Source organism: Geotrypetes seraphini, chromosome 1 (genome assembly GCF_902459505.1).
Source record: "Geotrypetes seraphini chromosome 1, aGeoSer1.1, whole genome shotgun sequence".
In the NCBI taxonomy this organism is placed as follows: Eukaryota; Metazoa; Chordata; class Amphibia; order Gymnophiona; family Dermophiidae; genus Geotrypetes; species Geotrypetes seraphini.
The window spans coordinates 381,410,926-381,435,095 of record NC_047084.1 but is presented as its reverse complement, the minus strand read 5'-3'; the positions used below and the strand labels follow the sequence as shown (position 1 = coordinate 381,435,095).

The 24,170-nt window shown below is 45.6% G+C and overlaps 1 protein-coding gene across 4 annotated transcripts in view; it reads left to right on the top strand.

The window, feature by feature from the left end:
- UBXN8 (UBX domain protein 8) overlaps positions 1–24,170 on the top strand; it is a 140,552-nt gene that overhangs the window by 13,805 nt on the left and 102,577 nt on the right. For all 4 annotated transcript variants that reach the window (XR_004536588.1, XR_004536590.1, XR_004536589.1 and 1 more), the window contains exons 3-5: positions 3,215–3,285; positions 18,119–18,241; positions 21,089–21,229. Coding sequence is in view for 1 of the 4 variants with exons in the window: in XM_033915955.1 (XP_033771846.1) it covers positions 3,215–3,285; positions 18,119–18,241; positions 21,089–21,229 (335 nt within the window). In the remaining 3 variants the exon portion in view is untranslated. The remainder of the gene's footprint in view (positions 1–3,214; positions 3,286–18,118; positions 18,242–21,088; positions 21,230–24,170) is intronic.

Sequence of the window (24,170 nt, the reverse complement as noted above, 5' to 3'; positions counted from 1 at the left end):
CTGTTTTAGACAGTAGAAATGCACACAAATCACTTCTTCTGGTTCAAAGGGTACAGGAGTCTTGACGACAAGTGGGTAATACGTTTCTCCAACTGCAAGTTTGTATAGAAGGAGTTAAATTTTCTTAGACTCCACCTCCATCTCTGGACTGCACTCCAGCTCCTCCCCAGTTGTTCCTTCTACATGCAAGTTGGAAGGCAGTATTCTAATCTGCTCCGAGATAATTTTTATTATTTCCAGAAATTTTATCCGGATTGTGAGGCTTACGGTGCTGTAGAGGTTCCCAGTAATCCTGGAACAGCTCTTACTGAGAAGACGCAGCCTCTTTGGTTTGAGTCTGTAGCTAGTAGGGCAACCCTTAGGGGAACCTGCCTAGCCAACCTGCACTAACAATTTGTTCCTTCACAGCAGAGATCGCTCGTGGTTATGCACAGCTTGAGCGCAGGCTGTGTGGCCCCATGCCGGTCCTGAGGGCTTTATCGGGTGCCGGCTGTGTTTCCTTCCTATCATCGACACGTGCGGAGTAGGGGGTTTGTGGTCTTGGTTGCATTTATTGGTTTGACTGGCAGCCTGAAGATACAAGCTTTTAGAGCCACTTACATGCTTGTTGCTATGTGCAAGTTTCCATGGCGTCTTTGGTGGTTTATACGCCCTCTTCCATCCAGCTTTACCATCAGTTTAAGCCTTGTCATTTGAAGAGTTTTTCATTGAACGCCATCTATTGGGCCGCCCCCTGAGGAAGGCTTCTCTACAGAAGCCACAAAGTTCACAAGACTTGGACATTTTTATAAGGCTTGGTTTTACATATATGATATGATTTTATGTTGTTTTTGCTTATAATAAAATTGTATTTGTTCCTTAGGTTGATGTGTTCAGTCCCTTCCCCATTCCTGCTTTGGTTTACCTAGTTTGTTCGTGGGGTGTTTTCCTTTCTTTTGGATTATTTTGTTGGAAAGACTGCTCACCATTGGGTCCTCTCCCTGGCCTAGGCTACCACAGACTCTTGGTTTTTATTACCCACCTGAGACCCGGAATCCTCTATGAGTATCCTCCCCCCCAGTCATTCCAGTCCTTTTCTGACTGGACCTCCGGTTCCTGTGGTAAAGCTTTCCACTGGGGAATTGCACCACTACTGGCGATACTCCAGATTGTGCTGATGCTTTATACTTCGCATTAGCTTCAAACATCAAACTTACAAAATAAGAATATGTAAGTAGGCCTCCATCAAATCTAGCAAGGCTAGGAGTTCCCCTGGTGCCACCCAGGCTAGCACCAAATGCACAGTCAAATCCCTGACCTGGATCCTCTGAGGATCTCTGCAGGAGAACTTCTTGTGTCCTCTTGGGTTTAGAGGCATTGCTACATTTGTGTTTCACCACAGATGTTGAATCACCATTTAAGGGCTGTAGGGGAGATTTATGCCCCAACAAATAAGCTTCCTGTGACTCTTAAGACCCTAGAGCAGGGCTGCCCAAGTCCGGTCCTTGAGATCTACTGGCAGGCCAGGTTTTCAGGATATTCACAATGAATAAGCAAGAAAGAGATTTGCCTGCACTGCCTTTTTGGTATGCAAATCTCTTTCATGCGTGTTCATCCTGGCCTGCCAGTAGATCTCGAGGACCGGACTTGGGCAGCCCTGCCCTAGAGGGACCAGAGGGGGTGAATCCCAGTGCTTCTACCCTCCTCACGTGACTCATGACACATGGACGCACTCATCAGCCAGCCCAAATAAATTGTTTATTATAAAAAATGAGGAGTTTTGAGGCAGATAGAGGCTTTTAAAATAAAATTGGGAAATCCAAAATGGCTTCTGTGATAGCATTTTGGTGCCAGAAAACGGCCTGGGAGAGCTATATAAAACATCCAAAAAAATTTTTTTTTTTTTTTTTTTGGAGGAGTGAGACCCTATAGGAAGCCCCAGAGACCCTCAAAAGTCCAGTTTTTGAACCACCTTGAAGTCTCCCATAGATAACAATAGACTGTGCTCACAGAGCTGCTTTGTGCTGTGCCTGCATCAGCTCACACTGCAGCTGGACCATGGAAAAGATTTCTGCTACAGACAAGCATATAAGATATTCAGCTGCTTGTCTTTTTGGTCTGTGTTTTAGAAAAGCTCTGAGAGCCTGAAACCCTCGACTAGCTCCATACATATCTTTGGGGGGGGGGGAGGGCGCAGCCGGTACTCACTACAGTCCTCTGGACCAGTGTTTCTCAACCTTTTCAAGCCAAGTACCCCCTAAGCCTAACAAATACCAACCGAGTACTCCCGCCCAAACTCCGCCCCATAATAATACTACTATTGTAATGTAATTTCTTCCATCCATTTTTCATATACACACAATATAATCTTATTAATACATAATGGTAACCACAAAATTTAAAAAAACCACAAAGCACAATGTATGCAGAGAAATGTTAATTATCATTTATATTTGGGGGGGTTTTCAAAGATGTTAATGCAGATGACTTTAAAATATGCAATGTCACCTCAGGAACAACTATAGAAAAATAGACAAATATAGTGCAAAATATAGAGAGCAGATATAAATTCTCCTAACTGATACATTTCGATCATTTTTTCTACCTTTGTTGTCTCATGATTTCATGAGTCTGGTTGCACTTCCTTCTGACTGACCTTCTCTCTGATATCAGATGCAGAGCAGATGAAAAGACACCTTGTCAAGTCGCAGAAGGAAAAACTGAGGAGCTCAGGCACTGCCCAGTGGTATAAGGAGGCAGAGCTACAAAATGTAGACGATGTCTTCTGCAACCCTCACGGGTGAAGGGAAGAAACCCACTTGGAAAAATACTATACCCTTTTCACTAGAAATATACAAAATATACACACACATGCAGATTATATTTCTGTGGTGGAATGAATCTCAGATTGTATTATTAAAGTTATTACGAGGGCGTGCTGAAAAGTTCTCAGCCCAACCAAGAAGAGAATGACGTGAATATAGTTCAATCAATGATTTGAAACTGTCAAATCACAGAATTTTGTTTCTGCAAATTGGCATTTAACGAAATAAGATAATACCCTTATCAGCTACGGTGGCAAAATAGCACTCAGAATTTAGGAAGTTGGTTGGTTGGACTGAGAACTTTTCAGCATCACCTCATAGACGGCCATGAAACCTGTAGGGGTCAGTATTAAAAAGCTTTTAAATAGACAGTGCAAGTGAGCCTTATTTCATATTATTTTGATTTTAAGTGCCTGAAGATGAGAATGAACGAAGGCAAAGGCTTGCACGAAAGGAGCAACAGGAGAGACTCAGAGAAAAGGTAAAAGTACACACCCATCTAAAACTTTCGTCTGACTTGTCCAGCGTTTTAGTTGGGGGGGGGGGGGTTCTGCCTGTCAAGGCTGCAATGTTAGGCTCATGCCAATTTTTAATTCATTTTGGTGAGTGCAAAATATGGATTTGTTTTCCACTAGGCAGTGTTGCTACATCTTTTACTGGTGTCTCACCAGACATCCTCATGCTTTGGGGTGTGGTCTTTTTTTGTTAATCAGGTGAATACTGTAGTGCAGTTATCCCAGGACAAGCATGTAGCATATTCTCACATGGGGGGGAGGGGGGACGTCATTCACGGAACCCAGCATGGACCGTCTAAAGTGAATTGTCACTTTAAGAAATTAAGACTGTCCATATCGCACATGTGTGAGTGCCCTCCTGCCCACTGCTAGCTCACGTGACCATGTTGTTTGTTTTTTGTATTAAATATTCTTTCAGTTTATTTATTTCCCAGCATTACTAAAAGACCTTGGCCTACTAACCTCCCACTCCATGCTGACGAACCTTGTGTTGGCGTTTTTTCTCTCAGGGTCATTGACCTCCCGGTATTTTTATAAAATTTTTGGGTTGGGTTTGAAGCAGCATCGAGAATGGCCAACTCTGATGCTGAGGCTCCTCTTCTCAGCTGTACTCCAGGGCTGTCAACTTCAACGTCCAGCTCTACCTCAGCTACTTTGATGCTGCCGCTATCGGGTGGGAGAACCAAGTGAAAAAGCACAAGCACTGCTCCTCCTCCAATGCTTCTGCACACGCACATTGTGTGCTGACTACCACACAGGCACAAATTCCAGGATCTGTGCAGCAACGAGTGCAATTTGTGTTGCTCGCCCCTCAAGTGCTATCTCTACAGCAGCAAGCACATTCTGTCCCACCAACCGCACAGGTGCTCCAGTTCCAGCAACAGGCATCAAATATACTGACTACTGTACAGGCCTCTGCTCTTCAAGATTATCTGAAAATGCTGCTGTGGAATGGGCTAACCGGGCTTCTGCAGTCTCACACTGTGCTAAATCCTGTCAACACGCCCCTAACCTCGACTGGATCTGAGCAAGGTAAGCAAGATACTGCAGACAGCCACTCTCAGACTCCCACATGTGTATTATCTACACTTAATGAATGCATCGATATGCACCTATCACCTGCGTCTATAGCTGCATCGTCATTGGGGGCGGAGCATATCATCTGACTCGAGACAGTCTTCTCTACAGCACATTGATGCTTCCCCTGAGATCACAGCTCTACTCCCAGACATAGTGCAACCAGACGTCCTGCTAGATGCTCCTCTCGTCACTCCCACCACTGTTCCATGTCTATGGAGCAATATGATGACTATGATTGATTTATCTCTTCCTGTTTCTAGCGAGTCTGACTACAGTGATGATTTCTCTGATGGCAGTCTTTCAGATTCAATTTCACTGCCTGATCAGACTCTACCCCCTGCCAGTCTGTCCTTTACCAAGTTTATCAGGCAAATGGGGCAGAATCTTCTAATTTAGATGAGTCTGAAGCAGAGAGGCAAGTGACTACAAGGAGTTGCCCAAGCACTGCCTGAAGGTTCCTCTACACAACTTTATGAAGGAGGCCTTGCTCAGAAAATGGGAAGCTCCCCTTTGTATATTAGTTGCTCCAAAGAGGTTGGATTCCCTTTACAAGCTTCAGTCTGCCTCTGGATTTGCCAAACCATAGTTGTCGCACCAATCATTAGTAGTGGAATCCTTATCAAAGAAAGCTAACAGTTCTAGGAACTACACAAGTACTCCCCCAGGCAGAGAGGACAGTACACTAGATAAGTTTGGTTGCAGAGTCTTCCAGGGCTCCATGCTCATGAGCAAAATACATAAGAACATAAGCATTGCCTCTGCCGGGTCAGACCAGGGGTCCATCGCGCCCGGCAGTCCGCTCCCGCGGCGGCCCTCCAGGTCCATGACCTGAAAATGTTCCCTATCTAACCTAAAAAGTCCATACCCTCTTTGCTCAGTGTCCTGTGAGGTAAACCTCTATCTGTACCCCGTTATTCCCTTCACTTCCAGGAAGTCATCCAGTCCCTTTTTGAACCCCAGAATTGTACTCTGGCTTATCACCTCTCCGGGAAGCGCGTTCCAGGTGTATACCACCCGTTGAGTGAAGAAGAACTTTCTTGCATTCGTTTTGAATCTGTCTCCTCTCAGTTTTTCTGAGTGACCTCTTGTTTTAGTTGCCCCTGCTAGTCTAAAGAATCTGTCCCTCTCCACCTTCTCTATGCCTTTCATGATTTTATAAGTCTGTATCATGTCCCCTCTCAGTCTCCGCTTTTCCAGGGTAAAGAGCCCCAGCCTGTCTAACCGTTCGGCATATGAGAGGTTCTCCATACCCTTTATCATCCTCGTTGCTCTCCTCTGGACCCTCTTGAGTATTGCCATGTCCTTCTTGAAGTATAGCGACCAGTATTGGACGCAGTATTCCAGATGTGGGCGCACCATTGCTCGATACAGTGGCAGGATAACTTCCTTCGTTCTGGTAGTGATACCTTTTTTGATAATGCCCAGCATTCTGCTCGCTTTTTTTGAGGCCGCTGCACATTGCGCCTCCGGTTTCATTGTGTTATCCACCAATACCCCCAGATCTTTTTCTTGGCTGCCTTCCCCGAGTACCCTCCCTCCCATCGTATAGCTGTACCTGGAGTTCCCCTTCCCTATGTGCAAGACCTTACATTTCTCCACATTGAAGCTCATCTGCCATTTTTTCGCCCACTCACTCAGTTTGTTCAGGTCGCTCTGCAGGTTTTTGCATTCCTCAACAGTTCTGACCGTTCTGGAGAGTTTTGTGTCATCCGCGAACTTGATAACTTCGCACTTTGTCCCCGTTTCTAGATCATTTATAAATATATTGAACAGCAGTGGTCCCAGCACTGACCCCTGCGGAACACCACTTGTGACCCCTATCCAGTCAGAGTAGTGCCCCTTTACTCCTACCCTCTGCTTCCTGTCCACCAGCCAATTTTTGATCCATCTGTGCACGTCCCCTTCCACCCCGTGACTCCACAGTTTCTTCAGTAGGCGTTCATGGGGCACCTTGTCAAAGGCTTTTTGGAAATCTAGATATACGATGTCTACGGGGTCACCTTGGTCCAATTGTTTACTTATCCCCTCAAAGAAATGCAGTAGATTCGTCTGGCATGATCAGCCTTTACAGAATCCATGCTGGCTTGATCTCATCAGATTATTTTTTTTCTATATGCTCATTGATACCTTCCCTGATCAGTGATTCGGCCATCTTCCCCGGAACAGAGGTTAAGCTCACCGGTCTGTAGTTTCCCGGGTCGCCTCTCAATCCTTTCTTGAAGATCGGTGTAACATTTGCTATCTTCCAGTCCTCCGGGATTACCCCTGTTCTCAAGGACAGGTTGCAAATATGCCGCAGTAACTCTGCTGTTTCATCTCTGAGCTCTTTCAGTATTCTCGGGTGGATCCCGTCTGGGCCCGGAGCTTTGTCAGTTTTTAATCTATCTATCTGCCTGAGAACGTCTTTGAGGCTTACCTCCATGCATGATAATTTCCCCTCTTGATCTCCCCTGAAGATTTTTTCTGGTTCTGGCACACTGGATGTGTCTTCTATTGTAAAGACCGATGAGAAGAACTCGTTTAGCCTACCAGCCACCTCTTTTTCCTCTTTCACCACTCCCTTCCGGTCACCCTCATCCAGGGGTCCCACCTCCTCCCTCGCTGGCTGTTTCCCTTTCACATATCTGAAAAATGGTTTGAAATTTCTTGCTTCGTTGGCCAGTCTCTCCTCATACTCTTTCTTGGCTTTCCTGACTACTCGGTGACATTGTTTTTGATACTGCCTGTGCTCTCTCCAATTTCCTTCGGTTTTGTCTTTTTTCCACTTCCGAAATTATTTTTTCTTGTCTCCTATCACTTTCTTTACTTCACTATATGTCCTTTTACGTGAAGTCCCTTGTCCAGAGGATGTCCACTTATGACAAGTTCATATCCTCTAAACATCTCTCAGCTTATCTCCTGGAAATCAGGAAATATACAGCATGCTCTGTTTACAATACCTTCGATGTAGCCTCTCACACCTCAGTGGTGTCCATCGCTAAGTGCAAACAAGCTTGGCTCAGAATCTCAGATCTGGATGCCAATATTAAAGACCATCTTTCCAACATACCTTGCAAGGGGGATGACTTGTTTGGTGACCCGTATAGAGGATAAAAGAGAAAAAGACATCATGACTGTATGACCACTCTGTCCTCCTCAAAAACAGAACAATCTCAGCAGCCTAAGCATTTTTCAAGCTCCTTTAGGCATTCTTCATACTATTCCAGAAATGAATACAGTCAGCCTCCTGCTTCTATGTGAGTATCTACCCCAAAACACCCGAGGCAACAGAAAACTTCTGCACCTACTCAACCTAAGCAGCAGCAGTCATTTTAGAACATAAGAACATAAGAAGTTGCCTCCACTGGGTCAGACCAGAGGTCCATCGCGCCCAGTGGCCCGCTCCCGCGGCGGCCCATCAGGTCCGTGACCTGTGAAGTGGTTTCTGTCTAATCCTATAACCTACCTCTACTTCTTTCTGTACCCCTCAATCCCCTTATCTTTTAGGAACTTATCTAGACCTTCCTTGAACCCCTGTAGCGTGCTCTGGCCTATTACAGCCTCCGGGAGCGCGTTCCATGTGTCCACCACCCTCTGAGTGAAAAAGAACCTCCTAACATTTGTTCTAAACCTGTCCTTTTTCAATTTCTCCGAGTGCCCCCTTGTGCTTGTGGCTCCCCACAGCCTGAAGAATTTGTCCCTGTCTACCTTCTCTATACCCTTCATGATTTTGAAGGTTTCTATCATATCTCCCCTAAGTTTCCGCTTTTCCAGAGAGAATAGCCCCAGCATTTCCAATCTGTCCGCATATGAGAAGTTTTCCATACCCTTTATCAACTTTGTCGCTCTTCTCTGGACTCCCTCAAGTACCGCCATGTCCTTTTTGAGGTACGGCGTCCAGTACTGGACACAGTACTCCAGATGTGGGCGCACCATCGCCCGATATAGCGGCAAAATGACTTCCTTCGTCCTGGTCGTGATACCCTTTTTGATGATACCCAACATTCTGTTCGCTTTCTTTGAGGCTGTCGCACACTGTGCTGATGCTTTCAATGTTGTGTCTACCATCACCCCCAGGTCTCTTTCAAGTTTGCTCACCCCCAGCAACGATCCCCCCATTTTATAGTTGAACATCGGGTTCTTTTTCCCTACATGCATGACTTTGCATTTCTCAGTGTTAAAACTCATTTGCCATTTTTTTGCCCAGTCTTCCAATCTCGTTAAGTCCCTTTGCAGGTTTTCACAGTCTTCCTTGGTTCTAACCCTGCTGTAGAGTTTGGTGTCGTCCGCAAATTTAATGACCTCACAGTTCGTCCCTGTCTCCAAGTCGTTAATAAATATATTGAACAGGAGCGGTCCCAGCACCGACCCCTGTGGGACTCCACTCGTGACCCATTGCCATTCTGAGTAATGGCCCTTTACTCCAACCCTTTGTTTCCTGCCTGCCAACCAATGTTTGATCCAACGGTGGATATCCCCTTGCACCCCGTGGTTCCACAGCTTCTTAAGCAGCCGTTCATGGGGTACCTTGTCGAAGGCTTTTTGGAAGTCAAGGTAAATGATGTCAATGGATTCCCCTTTATCCATCTGTCTGTTTATTCCCTCAAAGAAGTACAGCAAGTTCGTGAGGCATGACCTTCCCTTGCAGAAGCCGTGCTGGCTTGCCTTCAGCTACTCATTTTTTTCTATGTGGCCGCAGATGGTGTCCTTAATCAGTGCTTCCATCATCTTTCCCGGAACCGAGGTCAAACTCACCGGCCTGTAGTTTCCCGGGTCACCCCTTGATCCTTTCTTGAAGATGGGCGTGACATTTGCTATTTTCCAGTCCTCTGGGATCTCCCCTGTTTCTAAGGAAAGGTTACATATTTTGCGAAAAGTTTCTGCTATTTCGTTTCTCAGCTCTTTTAGTACCCTTGGGTGGATGCCATCCGGACCTGGTGATTTGTCGCTTTTTAGTCTGTCTATCTGACGGAGGACTTAAGAACATAAGAACATAAGCAGTGCCTCTGCCAGGTCAGACCAGAGGTCCATCCCGCCCAGCAGTCCGCCCCTGCGGCGGCCCAACAGGTCATGACCTGCCTTAATCACCAGAAGGGGCCCCTTTGCCCCCTAGGTTTCTCATCGAAGTCCTATCTTCCCATCAATGTCCTAACCCTCCGGCCTTGCACCTGCACGACCTGGTGAGCTGTCTATACTTATGCAACACCCCAGCACCTCCCTCAGTACCCCACGATCCCTTTTTCCCTCAGGAATCTGTCCAATCCCTGTTTGAATCCCTGTACTGTACTCTGCCAGATCACTTCCTCCGGGAGCGCATTCCATTTGTCCACGACCCTTTGGGTGAAGAAAAACTTCCTTGCATTTGATTTGAACCTATCTCCCTTCAGTTTCTCTGAGTGCCCCCTCGTACCTGTCGTCCCTTTTAGTCTGAAGAACCTGTCCCTGTCCACCCTCTCTATGCCCCTAAGTATTTTGAAGGTCTCTATCATATCCCCCCTGAGCCTCCTCTTTTCCAGAGAGAAGAGCCCCAGTTTATCCAGCCTCTCAGCATATGGGAAATTTTCCAGCCCTCTTACCAGTTTCGTTGCCCTCCTTTGGACTCTCTCAAGAACTGCCATGTCCTTCTTGAGGTGCGGCGACCAATATTGAACGCAGTATTCCAGATGTGGGCGCACCATCGCTCGATACAGCGGCATGATGACTTCCCGCGTCCTGGTTGATATGCCCCTCTTGATGATGCCCAGCATCCTGTTGGCTTTCTTCGAGGCTGCTGCACACTGTGCGGATGGTTTCATGGATGGATCCACTAGCACACCCAAGTCTCTCTCAAGTCCGGTGTCTTCCAGCAATCTCCCCCCCCATTTTATACTCGAACAACGGGTTCTTTTTCCCTATGTGCATGACCTTGCATTTATCTACGTTAAAGCGCATTTGCCATTTGTTTGCCCAGTCCTCCAGCTTATCGAGGTCCCTTTACAGTTCCTCACACTCCTCCCTGGTCCTAACTCTGGCGCAGAGCTTGGTATCGTCTGCAAATTTTATAACCTCACACTTTGCCTCCGTTTCCAGGTCATTGATAAATATGTTGAAGAGTAGCGGCCCCAGCACCGATCCCTGCGGCACACTGCTCGTGACTCCCCGCCAGTCAGAATATTGGCCCTTTACTCCGACCCTCTGTAGTCTACCTGACAGCCAGTGCTTGATCCATCTGTGTACATCCCTGCCCACCCCGTGGTTCCACAGCTTCCTAAGCAGCCTTTCAAAGGCCTTTTGAAAATCGAGGTAAATGATGTCTATGGGTTCCCCTTTGTCCACCTGACTGCTTATTCCCTCAAAGAAGTACAGAAGGTTTGTCAGGCACGACCTTCCCTTACAGAATCCGTGCTGGCTTGTCCGCAGTAGGCCATTTTTCTCGATGTGCTCGCAAATGCTGTCCTTGATCATTGCTTCCACCATCTTCCCTATAACTGAAGTCAGGCTCACCGGCCTGTAGTTCCCGGGGTCACCTCTCGATCCCTTCTTAAAGATAGGTGTGACATTCGCCAGTTTCCAGTCCTCTGGTACCTCTCCAGTTTTCAAGGATAGGTTGCAAACATGCTTCCTCCCGGCTTACTTCTAGTTTGACCAGTTTCCCATCCTGGTCTCCATGTAAGATCTTTTCGGGTTCTGGAATATTGGATGTGTCTTCTCTCGTGAAGACTGACGAGAAGAACTTGTTTAACCTTTCAGCTATCTCTGTTTCTTCCTTTACCACTCCCTTCCTGTCTCCATCATCCAATGGTCCCACTTCCTCCCTGGCCGGTTGTCTCGCTTTCACATACTTGAAGAATGGTTTGAAATTTCCTGCTTTCTCTGCTAGTCTCTCCTCATATTCTCTTTTTGCTTTCTTTACCACTCGGTGACATTCCTTTTGGTACCTTTTGTGTTCATCTTGTTTGTCCTTGGTTTGGTCATTTTTCCATTTTCTGAACGATGCTTTCTTGTCACTTATCGCCTTTCTTACTGCATTTGTTATCCACACCGGGTTCTTTGTTCGATTCTTCTTGCACCCTTTCCTAAACCTGGGGACGTACAGGTTCTGTGCTTCGTGTACCGTGTCCTTGAGCAGGGACCAGGCTTCTTCTACGGTCTCCATCTTCCCTGAGCTCTTGCTGAGTTTCTTTCCTACCATTTTCCTCATGGCCTCGTAGTTCCCTTTTCTGTAATTGAGTGCTGTCGATGTGGTTTTCTTTACTTTTGGTGTTCCTATTTCTAGCTTGCAATGGATCATGTTGTGATCGCTGTTTCCTAGTGGCTCTAGTACTACCACCTCCTTTACCGTTCCCCCTAGCCCGTTGAGGATTAGGTCAAGAGTGGCTTCTCCTCTTGTTGGTTCCATGACCAGCTTTTCCATGAAGCAGTCCCTTATAGCTTCCAGGAATTTTGTTTCCCTTGTGGAGTTTGAGTGTCCAATACTCCAGTCTATGCCAGGGTAGTTGAAGTCCCCCATCACCACCACACTTCCGCTTTTGCATACCTGCCTTAATTCAGTCTCCAGGTCCTGGTCGTTTGCTTCCGGTTGTCCTGGTGGGCGATAGTACAGTCCCAATTTTATGTCAGCTCCATTACCTCCTGGTAGTTTAACCCATAGTGACTCCAAGTTGTCCGCCCCTATTGCTGTTTCCATCCTGGTTGAAGGAATGGAGTCCTTTATGTATAGCGCTATTCCTCCACCCTTCTTGTGTGTCCTGTCTCTCCTGTAGAGTTTGTACCCTGGTAAGACCACATCCCATTTGTTGTCCTCGGACCACCATGTTTCAGTGACTCCAATTATGTCTAAGTCCTTTTTACTGACTATGACTCCTAGCTCCTCCATTTTGGCTCTTAGGCTCCTAGCATTTGTGTATAGGCAATTTAAGTCCCGGTTGTTTACCTTCCTTGTTGGTTTTCCTCGTGGTTTGGTGTTCCTGCCTACCCCCTCATGGGCTGCCAGTCCCCAGGCCTCGCTTTGTTTATCCTCTTCCTGTGGTGTGTCTGTTTTGTCCTCATCTCCCTCCTGTGGTGTGTCTATCTCGTCCTCAGCCTGCTTCCCCTTTTTTGGATGTCCTTCCGACTGTTTCCTCCATTTCTTGCTCTTTGGTTTTGTCAGTTCCCTGGGCCCCTGCTTTGCGACCTTGGGTTTTTTGTCAAAAATTGTCCACTCAGTCTCGAACCCTCTATCGCCTTTTCCTGGTCCAGTATCCTTGTTTGATACTCTAGTCCTAGAGAGCTTAGTTGGTATATCTTAGCCCACACCTCAGACTCTCCCTATAGAGGCAGGCTCATCCATTACCAACAACGCTGGACCCTCATAACATCAAATGGTGAGCTGAGGCTATACCCTTCATCTGCAGAAGAAACCACTGAACCACCCTCCAAGAGAGTCTTGTTTCAACTCCCTTCAGAGAGCCCTCCTTCACCAGGAACTCTCAGCCCTCCTTCAGCTCAATGTAATAGAAAAGATTCCACTGCAGAAGAAGGGCAAGGGGTTCAATTTGAGGTACTTCTTATCCCCAAGAAAACCAGAGATATTCATCAGATTCTAGACCTCAGAGTATTCAAGTACCTGGGAAGGAAAAATTTCAGATACTTCTCTCTGGGAACCCTATTCCCACTTTTAGAATAGAATGACTGGCTATGTTATTCAGACAAAAAAGAATTGTACACACATTTCTATTCTCCCTGCTCATAGATAATACCTTTGCTTTCATCTGGGAATATACCATTTCCAGTACTAGGTACTCCCCTTTGCACTGGTATCAACACCCAGAGTTTTCACCAAGTGCTTGGTGGTGCTGGCAGTGAAGTTTCCAGGATTTTCCCTATTTGGATGACTGATTAGTCAAAGAACATAAAAGAATAGCCTTACTGGGTCAAACCAGTGGTCCATCAAGTCCAGTAGACTGTTCTCATGGTGGCCAATCCAGGTCACTAGTACCTGGCCAAAACCCAAGGAGTAGCAATCCAGGGCAAGCAGTGTCTTCCCCCATGTCTTTCTCAATAGCAGACTATGGACTTTTCCTCCCGGAAATTGTCCAAACCTTTCTTAAAACCATCCACGCTATCCGCTCTTACCACAACCTGTGGCAAATGCGTTCTAGAGCTTAACTATTCTTTGAGTGAAAAAAATTTCATCCTATTGGTTTAAAAGTATTTTCCTGTAACTTCGAGTGTCCCTTAGTCGTTGTAATTTTTGACAGAGTGAAAAATCGATCCGCTTGTACCCGTTCTACTTCACTAAGGATTTTGTAGACTTCAGTCATATCTCCCCTCAGCTGTCTCTTTTCCAAGCTGAAGATCCCTAGCCTTTTTAGTCTTTCCTCATATGAGAGGAGTTCCATCCCCTTTATCATCTTGGTTGCTCTTCTTTGAACCTTTTCTAGCACCACTATATCTTGAGATAAGGAGATCAAAATTAAATGCAATACTCTAGATGAGGTCACACCATGGAGCAATACAGAGGCATTAAAGCATTCTTAGTCTTGTTAACCTGGGCCAACTGGAATCTTAGGCCCATCTCCCAGTGCATTTTGGGACACACTGGGAGTGGCCTAAGATTCTGATTGGCCCAGGTGCTTAAGGCTTCTATGGGAGGGGCCTTAAGTGCCTGGGCCAATCAGGGCCTTAGCCCCTCCCCAGTGCATCCCAGAATGCACTGGGAAGGGGCAGGCCCACCATTCCAGTGAAGGCGGGCCCGTCAACCAGACGCAAAAAAGACCCGTCCGTCCATCCATCTAAAAAAGGTTAGGGGGGCAGGGTGGGCTAGCTTTCCGATGGTAGGGGTGTCCTTAAGGACTACTGAGGTGGAAAACAGGTGGGTATAGTAGGTTTTGGAGGAGTTTTGAAGGGCTCACTATACATTAGAAGGGGGTTATGATAAGATGTATACCTGCCACCCTTTATGTAAAGTGCCCTCTAAGGTGCCCCACTGTTCTGCTGGCATGTCTATGGCATAGTCCATCAAAAATTCTGGCCCCCCTACTATATGCAAATGGCTTGTTTTGGACTTGTTTCATCTGGACGTCCTATTCTTTGAAAATTGCCAAAATAATAGATTTCTTGTTAGGCCAAAGATAGATGTCTTGCTAAGCTAAGACGTCTTAACAGGTCATTTTCAAAAATAAAACATGCGGTTTCAAAAATGGTCATTTTCTCTATCCGATTTTTGGGCGTCTTTCTTAAGACATCCAGGGCCTGTTTTACAAATCCTGTTTTAGGGCCTGTTTTAGGGGGTTTGGGGCAGTTTTGTAAAACAGGCCACCAGTCTTGGACTTAGACATTATATAAAAAATGGCCCTTCACACTTGTATTTAGAAGGCATTTACCTATAAATTTACAAGAAAATAATTTTTAAGTTGGGAACAATTTTGTATTTAGAAAAATCTGTTGCATGTGTAGATATACTGGTTCGTCACTAGATATATGCCTCAGAAGATAGACATATGGGAGTAATTTTCTACAAAGCTTTTTGTGAGTATGTCAGTATGTGTGCCTAAAAGATTGCTTATAAAATTATCTCACATGTGCTTGTAGGTGCTCTTGTAACTCTGGTGTAGGCATGCTCATGCTGAATGTTGGGTGGAGTCATAATTGATGTACAGCTCAACTGATATTCAGACCGGGGTCTATGGCAAAACCAGAAATTCAATGCCAGTGCCATATTTGGGACCGGCATTGAAATTCTGCTTTACATTTGGCCAGCCAAAATATGGCCAGCTAAGCCGATATTCATCAGCTGGCCAGCTAAGTTCTAGCAGCCAAAGGTAGACTTGCTTTTTAGGTGGGTCTATCTGGCCGCTGATCTTAGCCAACCAGCTGCTGAATATTGACAGTGACGTAGCCAGTCACCAGCCAATCCGCCAAACAGGATATTTAGAGGGAAATGGCCGATCATCTCCCACTGAATATTAGCGGATAGCGGCTGTATGCTATTTAGCTGTTCCTGGCCAGCTAAATAGCACTGAATATAAGCCCCAATATATTGTTTTGAAAACATGCATGATCATAGGTAGTGTATGCATGTATTGTACTTTTACACCTGCTTCCAAACTGCTGTAAATGAACATGAGTCCATTATAATTACACCATCAGCAGGTTTTATGGCCATTTCTTTTTAGTTCAATAATGTCTATTGAAGTTTTTGCAAAAATTAACAAATGTCATTTGCAGTTGTGAATACATAAGTAAAACGAGCAGAAGGAACACTTGTATATTACAATAATTATGGATTTATGGCAATTTTGTGAAGACACATAAGCACCTACTTCTCTTCATACATAGGTGACCTTTTATAAAATAACTATGTAAACATCCTCTAGAGGGCGCTATAGTGGTATGTTACAGGGTTTAATATACCAACCCACAGAGTATTCTAAAGAGAATTATTGGAGTTTTGGTGGAGAGAGTATACATGCAGTAGGGGGGGTGGTATATGATGAGCAAGAACAGCATCTCAGGAGTTAGCCACTCTCTGAGCTTCCAGTCTCCCTTTTCCTCTTCAAACCACATAGGACCTTTGGGATGTTTGTTTAGTATACCAGGTGCCATCTAGATTAGGGTTAGCAGATGTCTGGGTTTCCCTGGACATATTCTCTTTTTGAGGGCTCTGTTGGGCGCCTGGGCAGTGTTTTAAAAATTTTTCTTCTTTTGTCTGGTTGCCATGATCGCAAGATGAAATGCATACGGGGCTGCTCTGCTGATGCGCATTCTGTGACTGTTGGCCCTCTGCCCAGAACAGAAATTGACATCAGATGAGCCAGAGGACAGGCATAGCGGACAGCGCATGCCTCAGCAGAGCAGCCCTGCATTAGACTGCTGCTGTTTCCTTCTCATAGGCTTCAGCACTCAAAGTGGCTGTATTAATGCTAATTTTTATTAGAAACATTTTTTTTTTACTCCAGGCTTGTAGTAGAGAAGGAATGTTATTGGTTTTAATTATCAATGTTGCCTCCAGAAATAGGCAAGTACTTCCACCTTTGGAATCTCATGGATTTTGTGTGTCACAACTTGACACAAAACACCTTCTACCTGGAGGGAACAGAAGCTAAGATAACCTGGGAAGGGGAAAAGGGGCTTGAGAACAGTTAGATGGAGGGGTAAGGAGAATGAGGAGATGCTGGATGGAAGGATGGGGGGAAAAAGGATCATGCTAAATGGAAGGATGGGTAAAAAAAGGGGGAGAGGGGAGAAACTGGATGAGGAGAGAGAGTGGGACATGCTAAATGGAAGGATGGAGAAAGAAAAAGGGGTCCCTGAATGGAAGACATAGCGTGGGGATGCTGGATGAAAAGATGAGGGAGATGGAAGGGGGATGTGCTAAATGGAAAGTTGAGGAGAGAGAAAAAGCTGACACACTGGATAGAAAAGGAATAGAGAGAAGATGCTGGATGGAAGGATAGGGGAGACAGAGAATGACTCGGGGACAGATTTGTCCCCATCCCTAAGGGATCCATCTCCGTCCCCTTCCTCTCCCTGTAAATTCTGTCTTTATCCCTGCCCCATCCTTGCAAGTTTAAAATCATGTGTTCGAGGCTTGTACAGATGAGGACAGAGCTTGCAGGGATAGGGACAGAATTTGCAGGGACAGGACAGAGATGGATCCCGTGGGGACAGGGACAAATTTGTACCCGTGTAATTCTCATAAGGGAAGACACTTGATGGAAGGATGAGGAGGGGGCATGCTAAATGAAAGGATAAGGAGAGAAAAAGGGGACATGCTGGATGGAAAAGGCAAAGAGAGATGCTGGATGGAAGGGTGGGGAATGACAGAGGGGAGACACTGGATGGAAGTGGGAAGACAGGATATACTGGATGGAAGGCGGTAGAGGATGAAGTTAGTGAGAGACTGGGGAATAAGAGAAAGGGGAATGAGAGGTGTGGTGTGAGAAAATAGAAAGCTGTAGATAGAAATAAATTGAATGTTGAGAGGGAAAAAACAATGTGAGAGATGGATGTAGTAGTGGAGGAGATGAGGACAAGAGGTGAGAGAAAAATGTCAAATAGACACAAAAACCTGGCAGAGAAGACAGAGAAAGCAGAGATTGAGCCAACATAATTTGAAAAATTAAATGGCTAGAAAAAAGTAGAAAAAATAATTGTATTTTTAATTTTGAATACAAAACTCACAACTGAATGTCTGATATATCGTTGGGGGGAAGGTAGGGGCAGCGCAATAAAGGATGAGGGAGCGTCATGTGGGCAAGTCGCACGGGGTGCAATTATTGCTTGCTAAGGTACTGACTGCACATAGTCGGCAGCTGCCTAGGAGATGGGTGGGGCTGAGAGTGAGGCCAGAGTAGGGGGCTGGGGCGGAGCCATGTGTTTTCTCTCTTTTTTTTTTTTTTTTCACAGATATGGTAACCCTAAACTAGATGCCCACAATTTTAGAGATGGAGGAGAGTGTACAACTGTATCTGACATTGCCACACAAAGGAGGAAAAGAGTTCCCATCAAATGCCTCTTCTAGAGATTTGTTGCCATTGCAAATGGCTGAGAAAAGAGCTATAAATCTTTTTTTTCTCAAACTGTTTGATTCCATCCATAGATCCCTAACTACCCAGAAGATGGCCATTCTGTAAGGTCAGGTTTTGTTGGTGTAACCCACATAGCTGCCTGAATACAATGTATGTGCAGGGAAGAGAGAGAGACTGCTTTAGAGGAGGTGGAGATAAAAATGTCTTTCTAGAGGAACTAAACAGTAACTGAGCCCATGTTTGTTAACAGACCAGCTACTACTTGGAAAATGTTATAAAGCCACGTGAAGAATTGAAACTTAGGAAGCAGGAAGAGCACTTTTACCGAATGACAGGACAAAACTGGAAGTTAGCTCAAGGCCAAAGGCTCGGGGTAAGTGCAGTTCATTTTCTCATAAAATATACCTCATATGTGTAGCTTGCTTTAGTCCAGACGTGTCAGACTCTGGCCTGCGGGCCAAATCTGGCCCACGGTGTCATAAAATTTGGCCCGCCAGACAATTAAAAATTTGCAATTAAGCTGGCCCAACGGAAGGCATCAGCTATAGGCTTAGGTAAAAGAAAGATCTTTACTGCTCTGCTGCGAGACTTGAGGCGCATGAATCTACAGCTGATGTCTTCCGGCAGGCCAGCTTAAGCTCATGGCCGCCATGCTTTGCGACGCTGTGCTCCCGACGCTCTCTACTGCCACCGCTCTTCACGAGCGCCTTCCTCTGCTTTCGCCATCGCCGACACCACTCATGGTCGCCTGTACCCTCCTGGCTGCCATCGCTGTTCGGGTCCCGCCTAGTCCTCCCGGCTGCCTGCCTGAAAATTTTAAAAGAAAAGTTTTCGAACAGGTGAGTTCCAAAACCTACTAAGTAGATTTTTTTTTCTTCAAAAAACGAGGTCCTACTGGAAACAGACTGCCTTCACAGATAGCCACAGCATGTGTGAAATTTGCACCAAAAGCATTTATTCATAAGGTATATGATATTCAGTAAAAACCTTCTTACTTTGGCTAGAATTCTTGAAAATAAAAACTTGCCATTTATCCAGAAAATAGCTTCTCATATCTAACAGGTTTGGTAACTAAGTTCTTCAGTTGTGTGGAATCACTTAGAGGGGAAGTTATCAACGAGACACTGTGCTAAAATAACCCAACTCAATAGCAGCCCCCATCAAGGATCAGTGCTGGAACCGATTCTGTACAATATGTTTGTGAGCGACGTTGCTGAAGGGTTAGAAGGTAAGGTTAGCCTTTTTGCAGATGATACCAAGATGTGTAACAGAGTGGACACCCCGGAGGGAGTGGAAAATATGAAAAAGGATCTGCAAAAGTTAGAAGAATGGTCTAGCATCTGGCAACTAAAATTCAATGCAAAAAAATGCAGAGTGATGCATTTGGGGGGCTTGGGGGTAGAAATCCGAGGGAACCGTATGTACTGGGAGGTGAGAGGCTGATAATCACTGACTGAGAGAGAGATCTTGGGGTGATTGTGTCTGAGGATATAAAGGCATCTAAACAGTGTGATAAGGTGGTGGCTGTAGCCAGAAAGATGCTAGGCTGTATAGAAAGAGGAATAACCATCAGGAAAAGGGAGGTGTTGATGCCTCTGTGTAGGTCATTGGTGAGGCCACACTTGGAGTATTGTGTTCAGTTTTGGAGGCCGAATCTGACGAAGGATATAAAAAGACTTGAAGCAGTCCAGAGGAAGGTGATGAAAATGGTAAGGGGTTTGAACAAAAAGAAGTATGAGAAGAGACTGGAAGACCTAAATATGTATACTCTGGAGAAGAGGAGGGACTGGGGAGATATGATACAGACGTTTAAATACTTGAAAGAACCAAATCTTTTCCAGAGAAGAAAACATGGTAAAACTAGAGGGCATAATTTGAGATTACAGGGAGGAAGACTTAGGAGAAATGTTAGGAAATTCTTCTTTATGGAGAGGGTGGTAGATGCCTTGATTGCCCTCCTGAGGGAAGTGGTAGAGAGGAAAACAGTGATGGAATTCAAAAAAGCATGGGATAAAAATAGAGGATCTCTAATTAGAAAATGAAGGATGTAAATTAAAGAACTAAGGCCTGTATTGGACAGACCTGCACGGTGATTCGGTGTAGGATGGGCTGTGGTGGACATCAATGGGAACTCCACTAATATAGAACATGAGGATGTTACTAGCCTGACTTTACGGTAGATATCCTGCAAACAACGGAATGGTTGGATAGGCTGGATTGAGCTTGGATGGCAACTTCAGCATTTGGAACCTAAGATAATACCAGACTGTACAGTCTATGACCCAGAAATATCAAAGAAGAGACAAGTTAATTTAATCATGTATTTTTAATGGGTATAACTTATGGGCAGACTGGATGGACCGTTTAGGTCTTTATCTGCCGTCATTTACTATGTTACATGCATAGTCTGTACGTGCCAATATTGGGCACCTATACTCTGGTTCATAGGTTTGGTCTGGAAGCTCTACATATACCTATTTTTGGCACATCAAGACCAAATATATGTACTAAATGTACAGGCCATCCAATATTGGTATATAGTGGACCTAACCCCAGAATCCCCTTACGCCCATTTTCAGCACGTGTAAAAGTATGCATATTCTAACGTACTCCTATAGTTATATATATGCACTTCTACTGAAATGATGTCTGCCACCTACTTATTACAGGCCTCACCTATAAGGCACAAAGAGATCCTTATACTAAACCACTAATACGCGCTTAACCACTAATACACGCTTAACGTGGGGGAAAAGGGCTTACAGCAAAATGTATTAAAGTGCCAATGTGTTCTTAACGCAGCTAAAAATGCTTTACCATAGGACACGCTCACTCTCCAGCCCGATATGCCTCCTTGGCAAAAAAATTACATTAAAAAAAATTGTGGTTTGATTACCACAATGCGCCCTGCGGTAAGCTCTGTAATGCTGTGGTAATGCCTTGTCACATTATTTGAAACGTATTTGAAAATTCAGTAGGTAGCTTTTGTAATTCAAATAACATAGTCGTTTACCTGTGAAACTGCCTCTGAAAACTGCCTTCATCTAGTTAGAAATGCACAAATGCACACTTCTGCAGACGTGGGAATTTCATAGGCCTACTTTTCTTTCAGCTAATTGTATACAAAACCAAAGCGTGATGTCATTAGTTGTAATTGGTTTGTGTAATCATAAAGAGAGAGAAGGTCAGAGATGACACACATGCTTATTTTCTTGAGCAGGAGGATGAAAGCATAGTACATGAGGATGGAGGTGGCGAAATGGGTTTGGAAACTCCAAGCAGAGAGGCTTTGAGGAAAAGGAAACTTCCAGAGCATGTTACAAAACCTGCACCGCTGTCTGAACCAGCACAACAAAAGAAGGTACCTCCCTACAGTGCTACATTGGATGAATTTGGTGGGCAAATGTTGGAGACAGGTTAATTACGTGTCAGTGAGAATTGTTTCCTCAGTATACAGTTCCCTTCTCTTAAATTCTGTGAGGGCAATTCTATAAGAATGCACCTATTTGAGGCCCTGTCTTATAAAGGAAATGGGGTACCTACTTTTCCTTCTAGAACACTAGCATGACAGGTCAAATATGCATTGTGATCAGAGCTTGCATTTAAATTCAGGAGATAAGCACATACTAGGGAATTATATAAATATAGTACCTAACGTTATTCGCTATTTCGGCACAGAAGTATTATAATGGAAGCAAGGTGCTGAAACAGCCAAAAGCAGCAGATCAGCATGAAATTACTTGTAAAGGGCCATTTCGAAAGGACGTCTAAGTCCGATTTGGATTTTTTCCGCTATACGTTAAAGTTGAAAGCACAGAAAAGTCCATTTTCGAAAGTCGAACTACTAGACGTCCAAAAATATATATATTTTAAAAATCTATTTGGATGTCTAGGCTGACAGGACATCCAACCCTTAGGACACTTAACTTTATACCCCATTTTCGAACAAAAAAAAGTCCAAGTTGAAAACATCCAAATCCAGACCATTTGGATGTGGGAGGGACCAGCATTGGCTACACAGCCATGCCAACAGAGCAGTGGGACACCTTAGAGGGCACTACTGTGAACTTCACATAAAGAGTGCTTAAAGTACTGCCCCTTGTAATTTATGATGAGCCCTCTAAAACTCTCCCAAAACCTACTAGACCCGCCTGTCTACCACCTCAATAGCCCTCATGGCTACATCTGGCTCCTATATGGCAGTAGAGTAGGATTTTGTTGGGTTTTAGTGGATGCACACTTTCCACTATCAGTGTAGTGGTTAGAATGGCTATGGGCCTCGGCCCTTCTCTCTCTGGTTGACTAGCCCATCTACCAAGTTACCTGTGTGATGCTCTACTAGACTTTCCCATGTCAAGTGCTGCTGTTCTAGAGACAGGTATGTAGTCTTTCATTCAGATTTTTTTGGGGGTGAGGGGAGTTAGTGGGCAGTGGTGGAGTGTCGTAGGGGCAGTGGGGGAGTGTCATAGGGGAAAACACCCTCCAGGGATTCAAGAAAAAGTTAGACAAGTTTCTGCAGAACCAGAACGTACGCAGGTAGGGCTAGTCTCAGTTAGGGCGCTGGTCTTTGACCAAGGGCCGCCGTTTGAGCGGACTGCTGGGCACGATGGACCACTGGTCTGACCCAACAACGGCAATTCTTATGTTCTTACCTTTAATGTATCCAGTAGTCATCAGGTCAGTTTGGATGGCACTTAGACATTTCTAAAACAGGTCTAGTTCCGAACATCTAAGTTCCATCCAGGACATCTTGGAAAAGATTTGATTATCGCTGCAAGATGTCCAAGTTAAGCACGCCCATAACATGCCTCTCAGAGCACCCCCGGGAACTCTGGGAGCACAGGAGAAACGTCTCGTTAGATGTCCAGGAAAAGGATTTTGATTATCGGCACTTGAACGTCCCGACAATTAGGACGTCCAAGTGCCGAAAGGCAGTTTTATTGGACGATTTAGTTTTTGATTATGAGCCCCTTAGCGTCCATCTAAAGAGTAGCATCTAAATGTTTCTGTTTGGATCTGAAAAGAGACCATAACAATGGGAGGAACATGGATGGATCTAAGGCAAATGGACAGTGTTATAGAATTTGGAGAATTCACACCCAGGTTGTGTACTGGGATGTACACCTGGTTTCAGATGGTGTAAATGCCCGCGCTACAAACTGTTTTATAAAGGATTCCCATCCCAGAGCATTCTTTTATCTTAAATAATAAAATGCTAAGCACGCATGCGCACTCGCGCCGCGTGTTCCCTGATCCCTTTTCTGTTGGGGTGTGGTGGCACGAGTGCGCATGCGCGCTTATTACCTCACAACAGCCTCCCTGCTCTCTACCTAGCGCTGCTTTCAAAGGGCCCGGTAAAGGTCGGAGAGGCGGCAATTGTGAGAGGAGCCACTGGAGCATTAAACTGATCGGGGCTCGGCCTGTTCGGTCCCGTGCAGGCTCCTCTCTCTCGGTCTTGCCGGCGGACAGGAGGGAAGACGCAGACCAGCACGAAGCTCCAACTCGGCGCGCTTTTGTCGGCGCGCGCTTTTGAACTGTCACCAGCTCTGACACCAGCAGCAGCGCCACTGCCCACCCGCCGCCATCCCCTCCGTCAGCTCGCATGGCAGCTCCAGCACTCCCCGGTGATCCGTGTAGCCGCCCGCCTCACACAGTCCGTCCGCGGACGGCTCGGTTATCTGCCCCCAGACGGCGGGTTGCAAACAGCGCCGATCCTCAGGTCCCCCTCCCCACCCAGCCGTCAAGAGGAGAGTCAGGACAGAACGATCCAGGCTGCAAAGAACCCAAGCCCCCGCCCCCTCCCGCCGCACTCCAACACTCCCTTCCAGTTCAGGACTCTAGGACGCGAGGAGCGACGGCTGCCGAGAGAAGGGCTTCGAGGCAAGGCGGCTGTCGGGCCAGGATGGAGAGCAGCTGCATCGCTGGAACCTTCGCAGAAGACCCCGTCGTCGATTGTGTAACGCGTTGCCTGGTGAATAAGTCAATATATTCCTTAGCTAGAATCAGTTTGCCCTGGAGTATAAATCCTTGATGATAAGTACAGAGCAAGGTGACACAGTCTGGATGACAATTTTCACTGAGCTCAAGTGCCAGCTCTGTGTTGCATGAAAGATATCGATCTGGTGAGATAGAGGAGGACTATTTTCTTTCTGTGTTAGGGCTTCAAAATCAGCTTGGCTTATATCTTGAACCGAGTGGTTCTGTTTGGATCCCTTCGAGAAAATCACTTAGATTAAAACAAGATGTTGATTCTTGCTTCTGCCACCAGTGTTCCATGCCTAAGCTTTGGAATGCTTTACCCC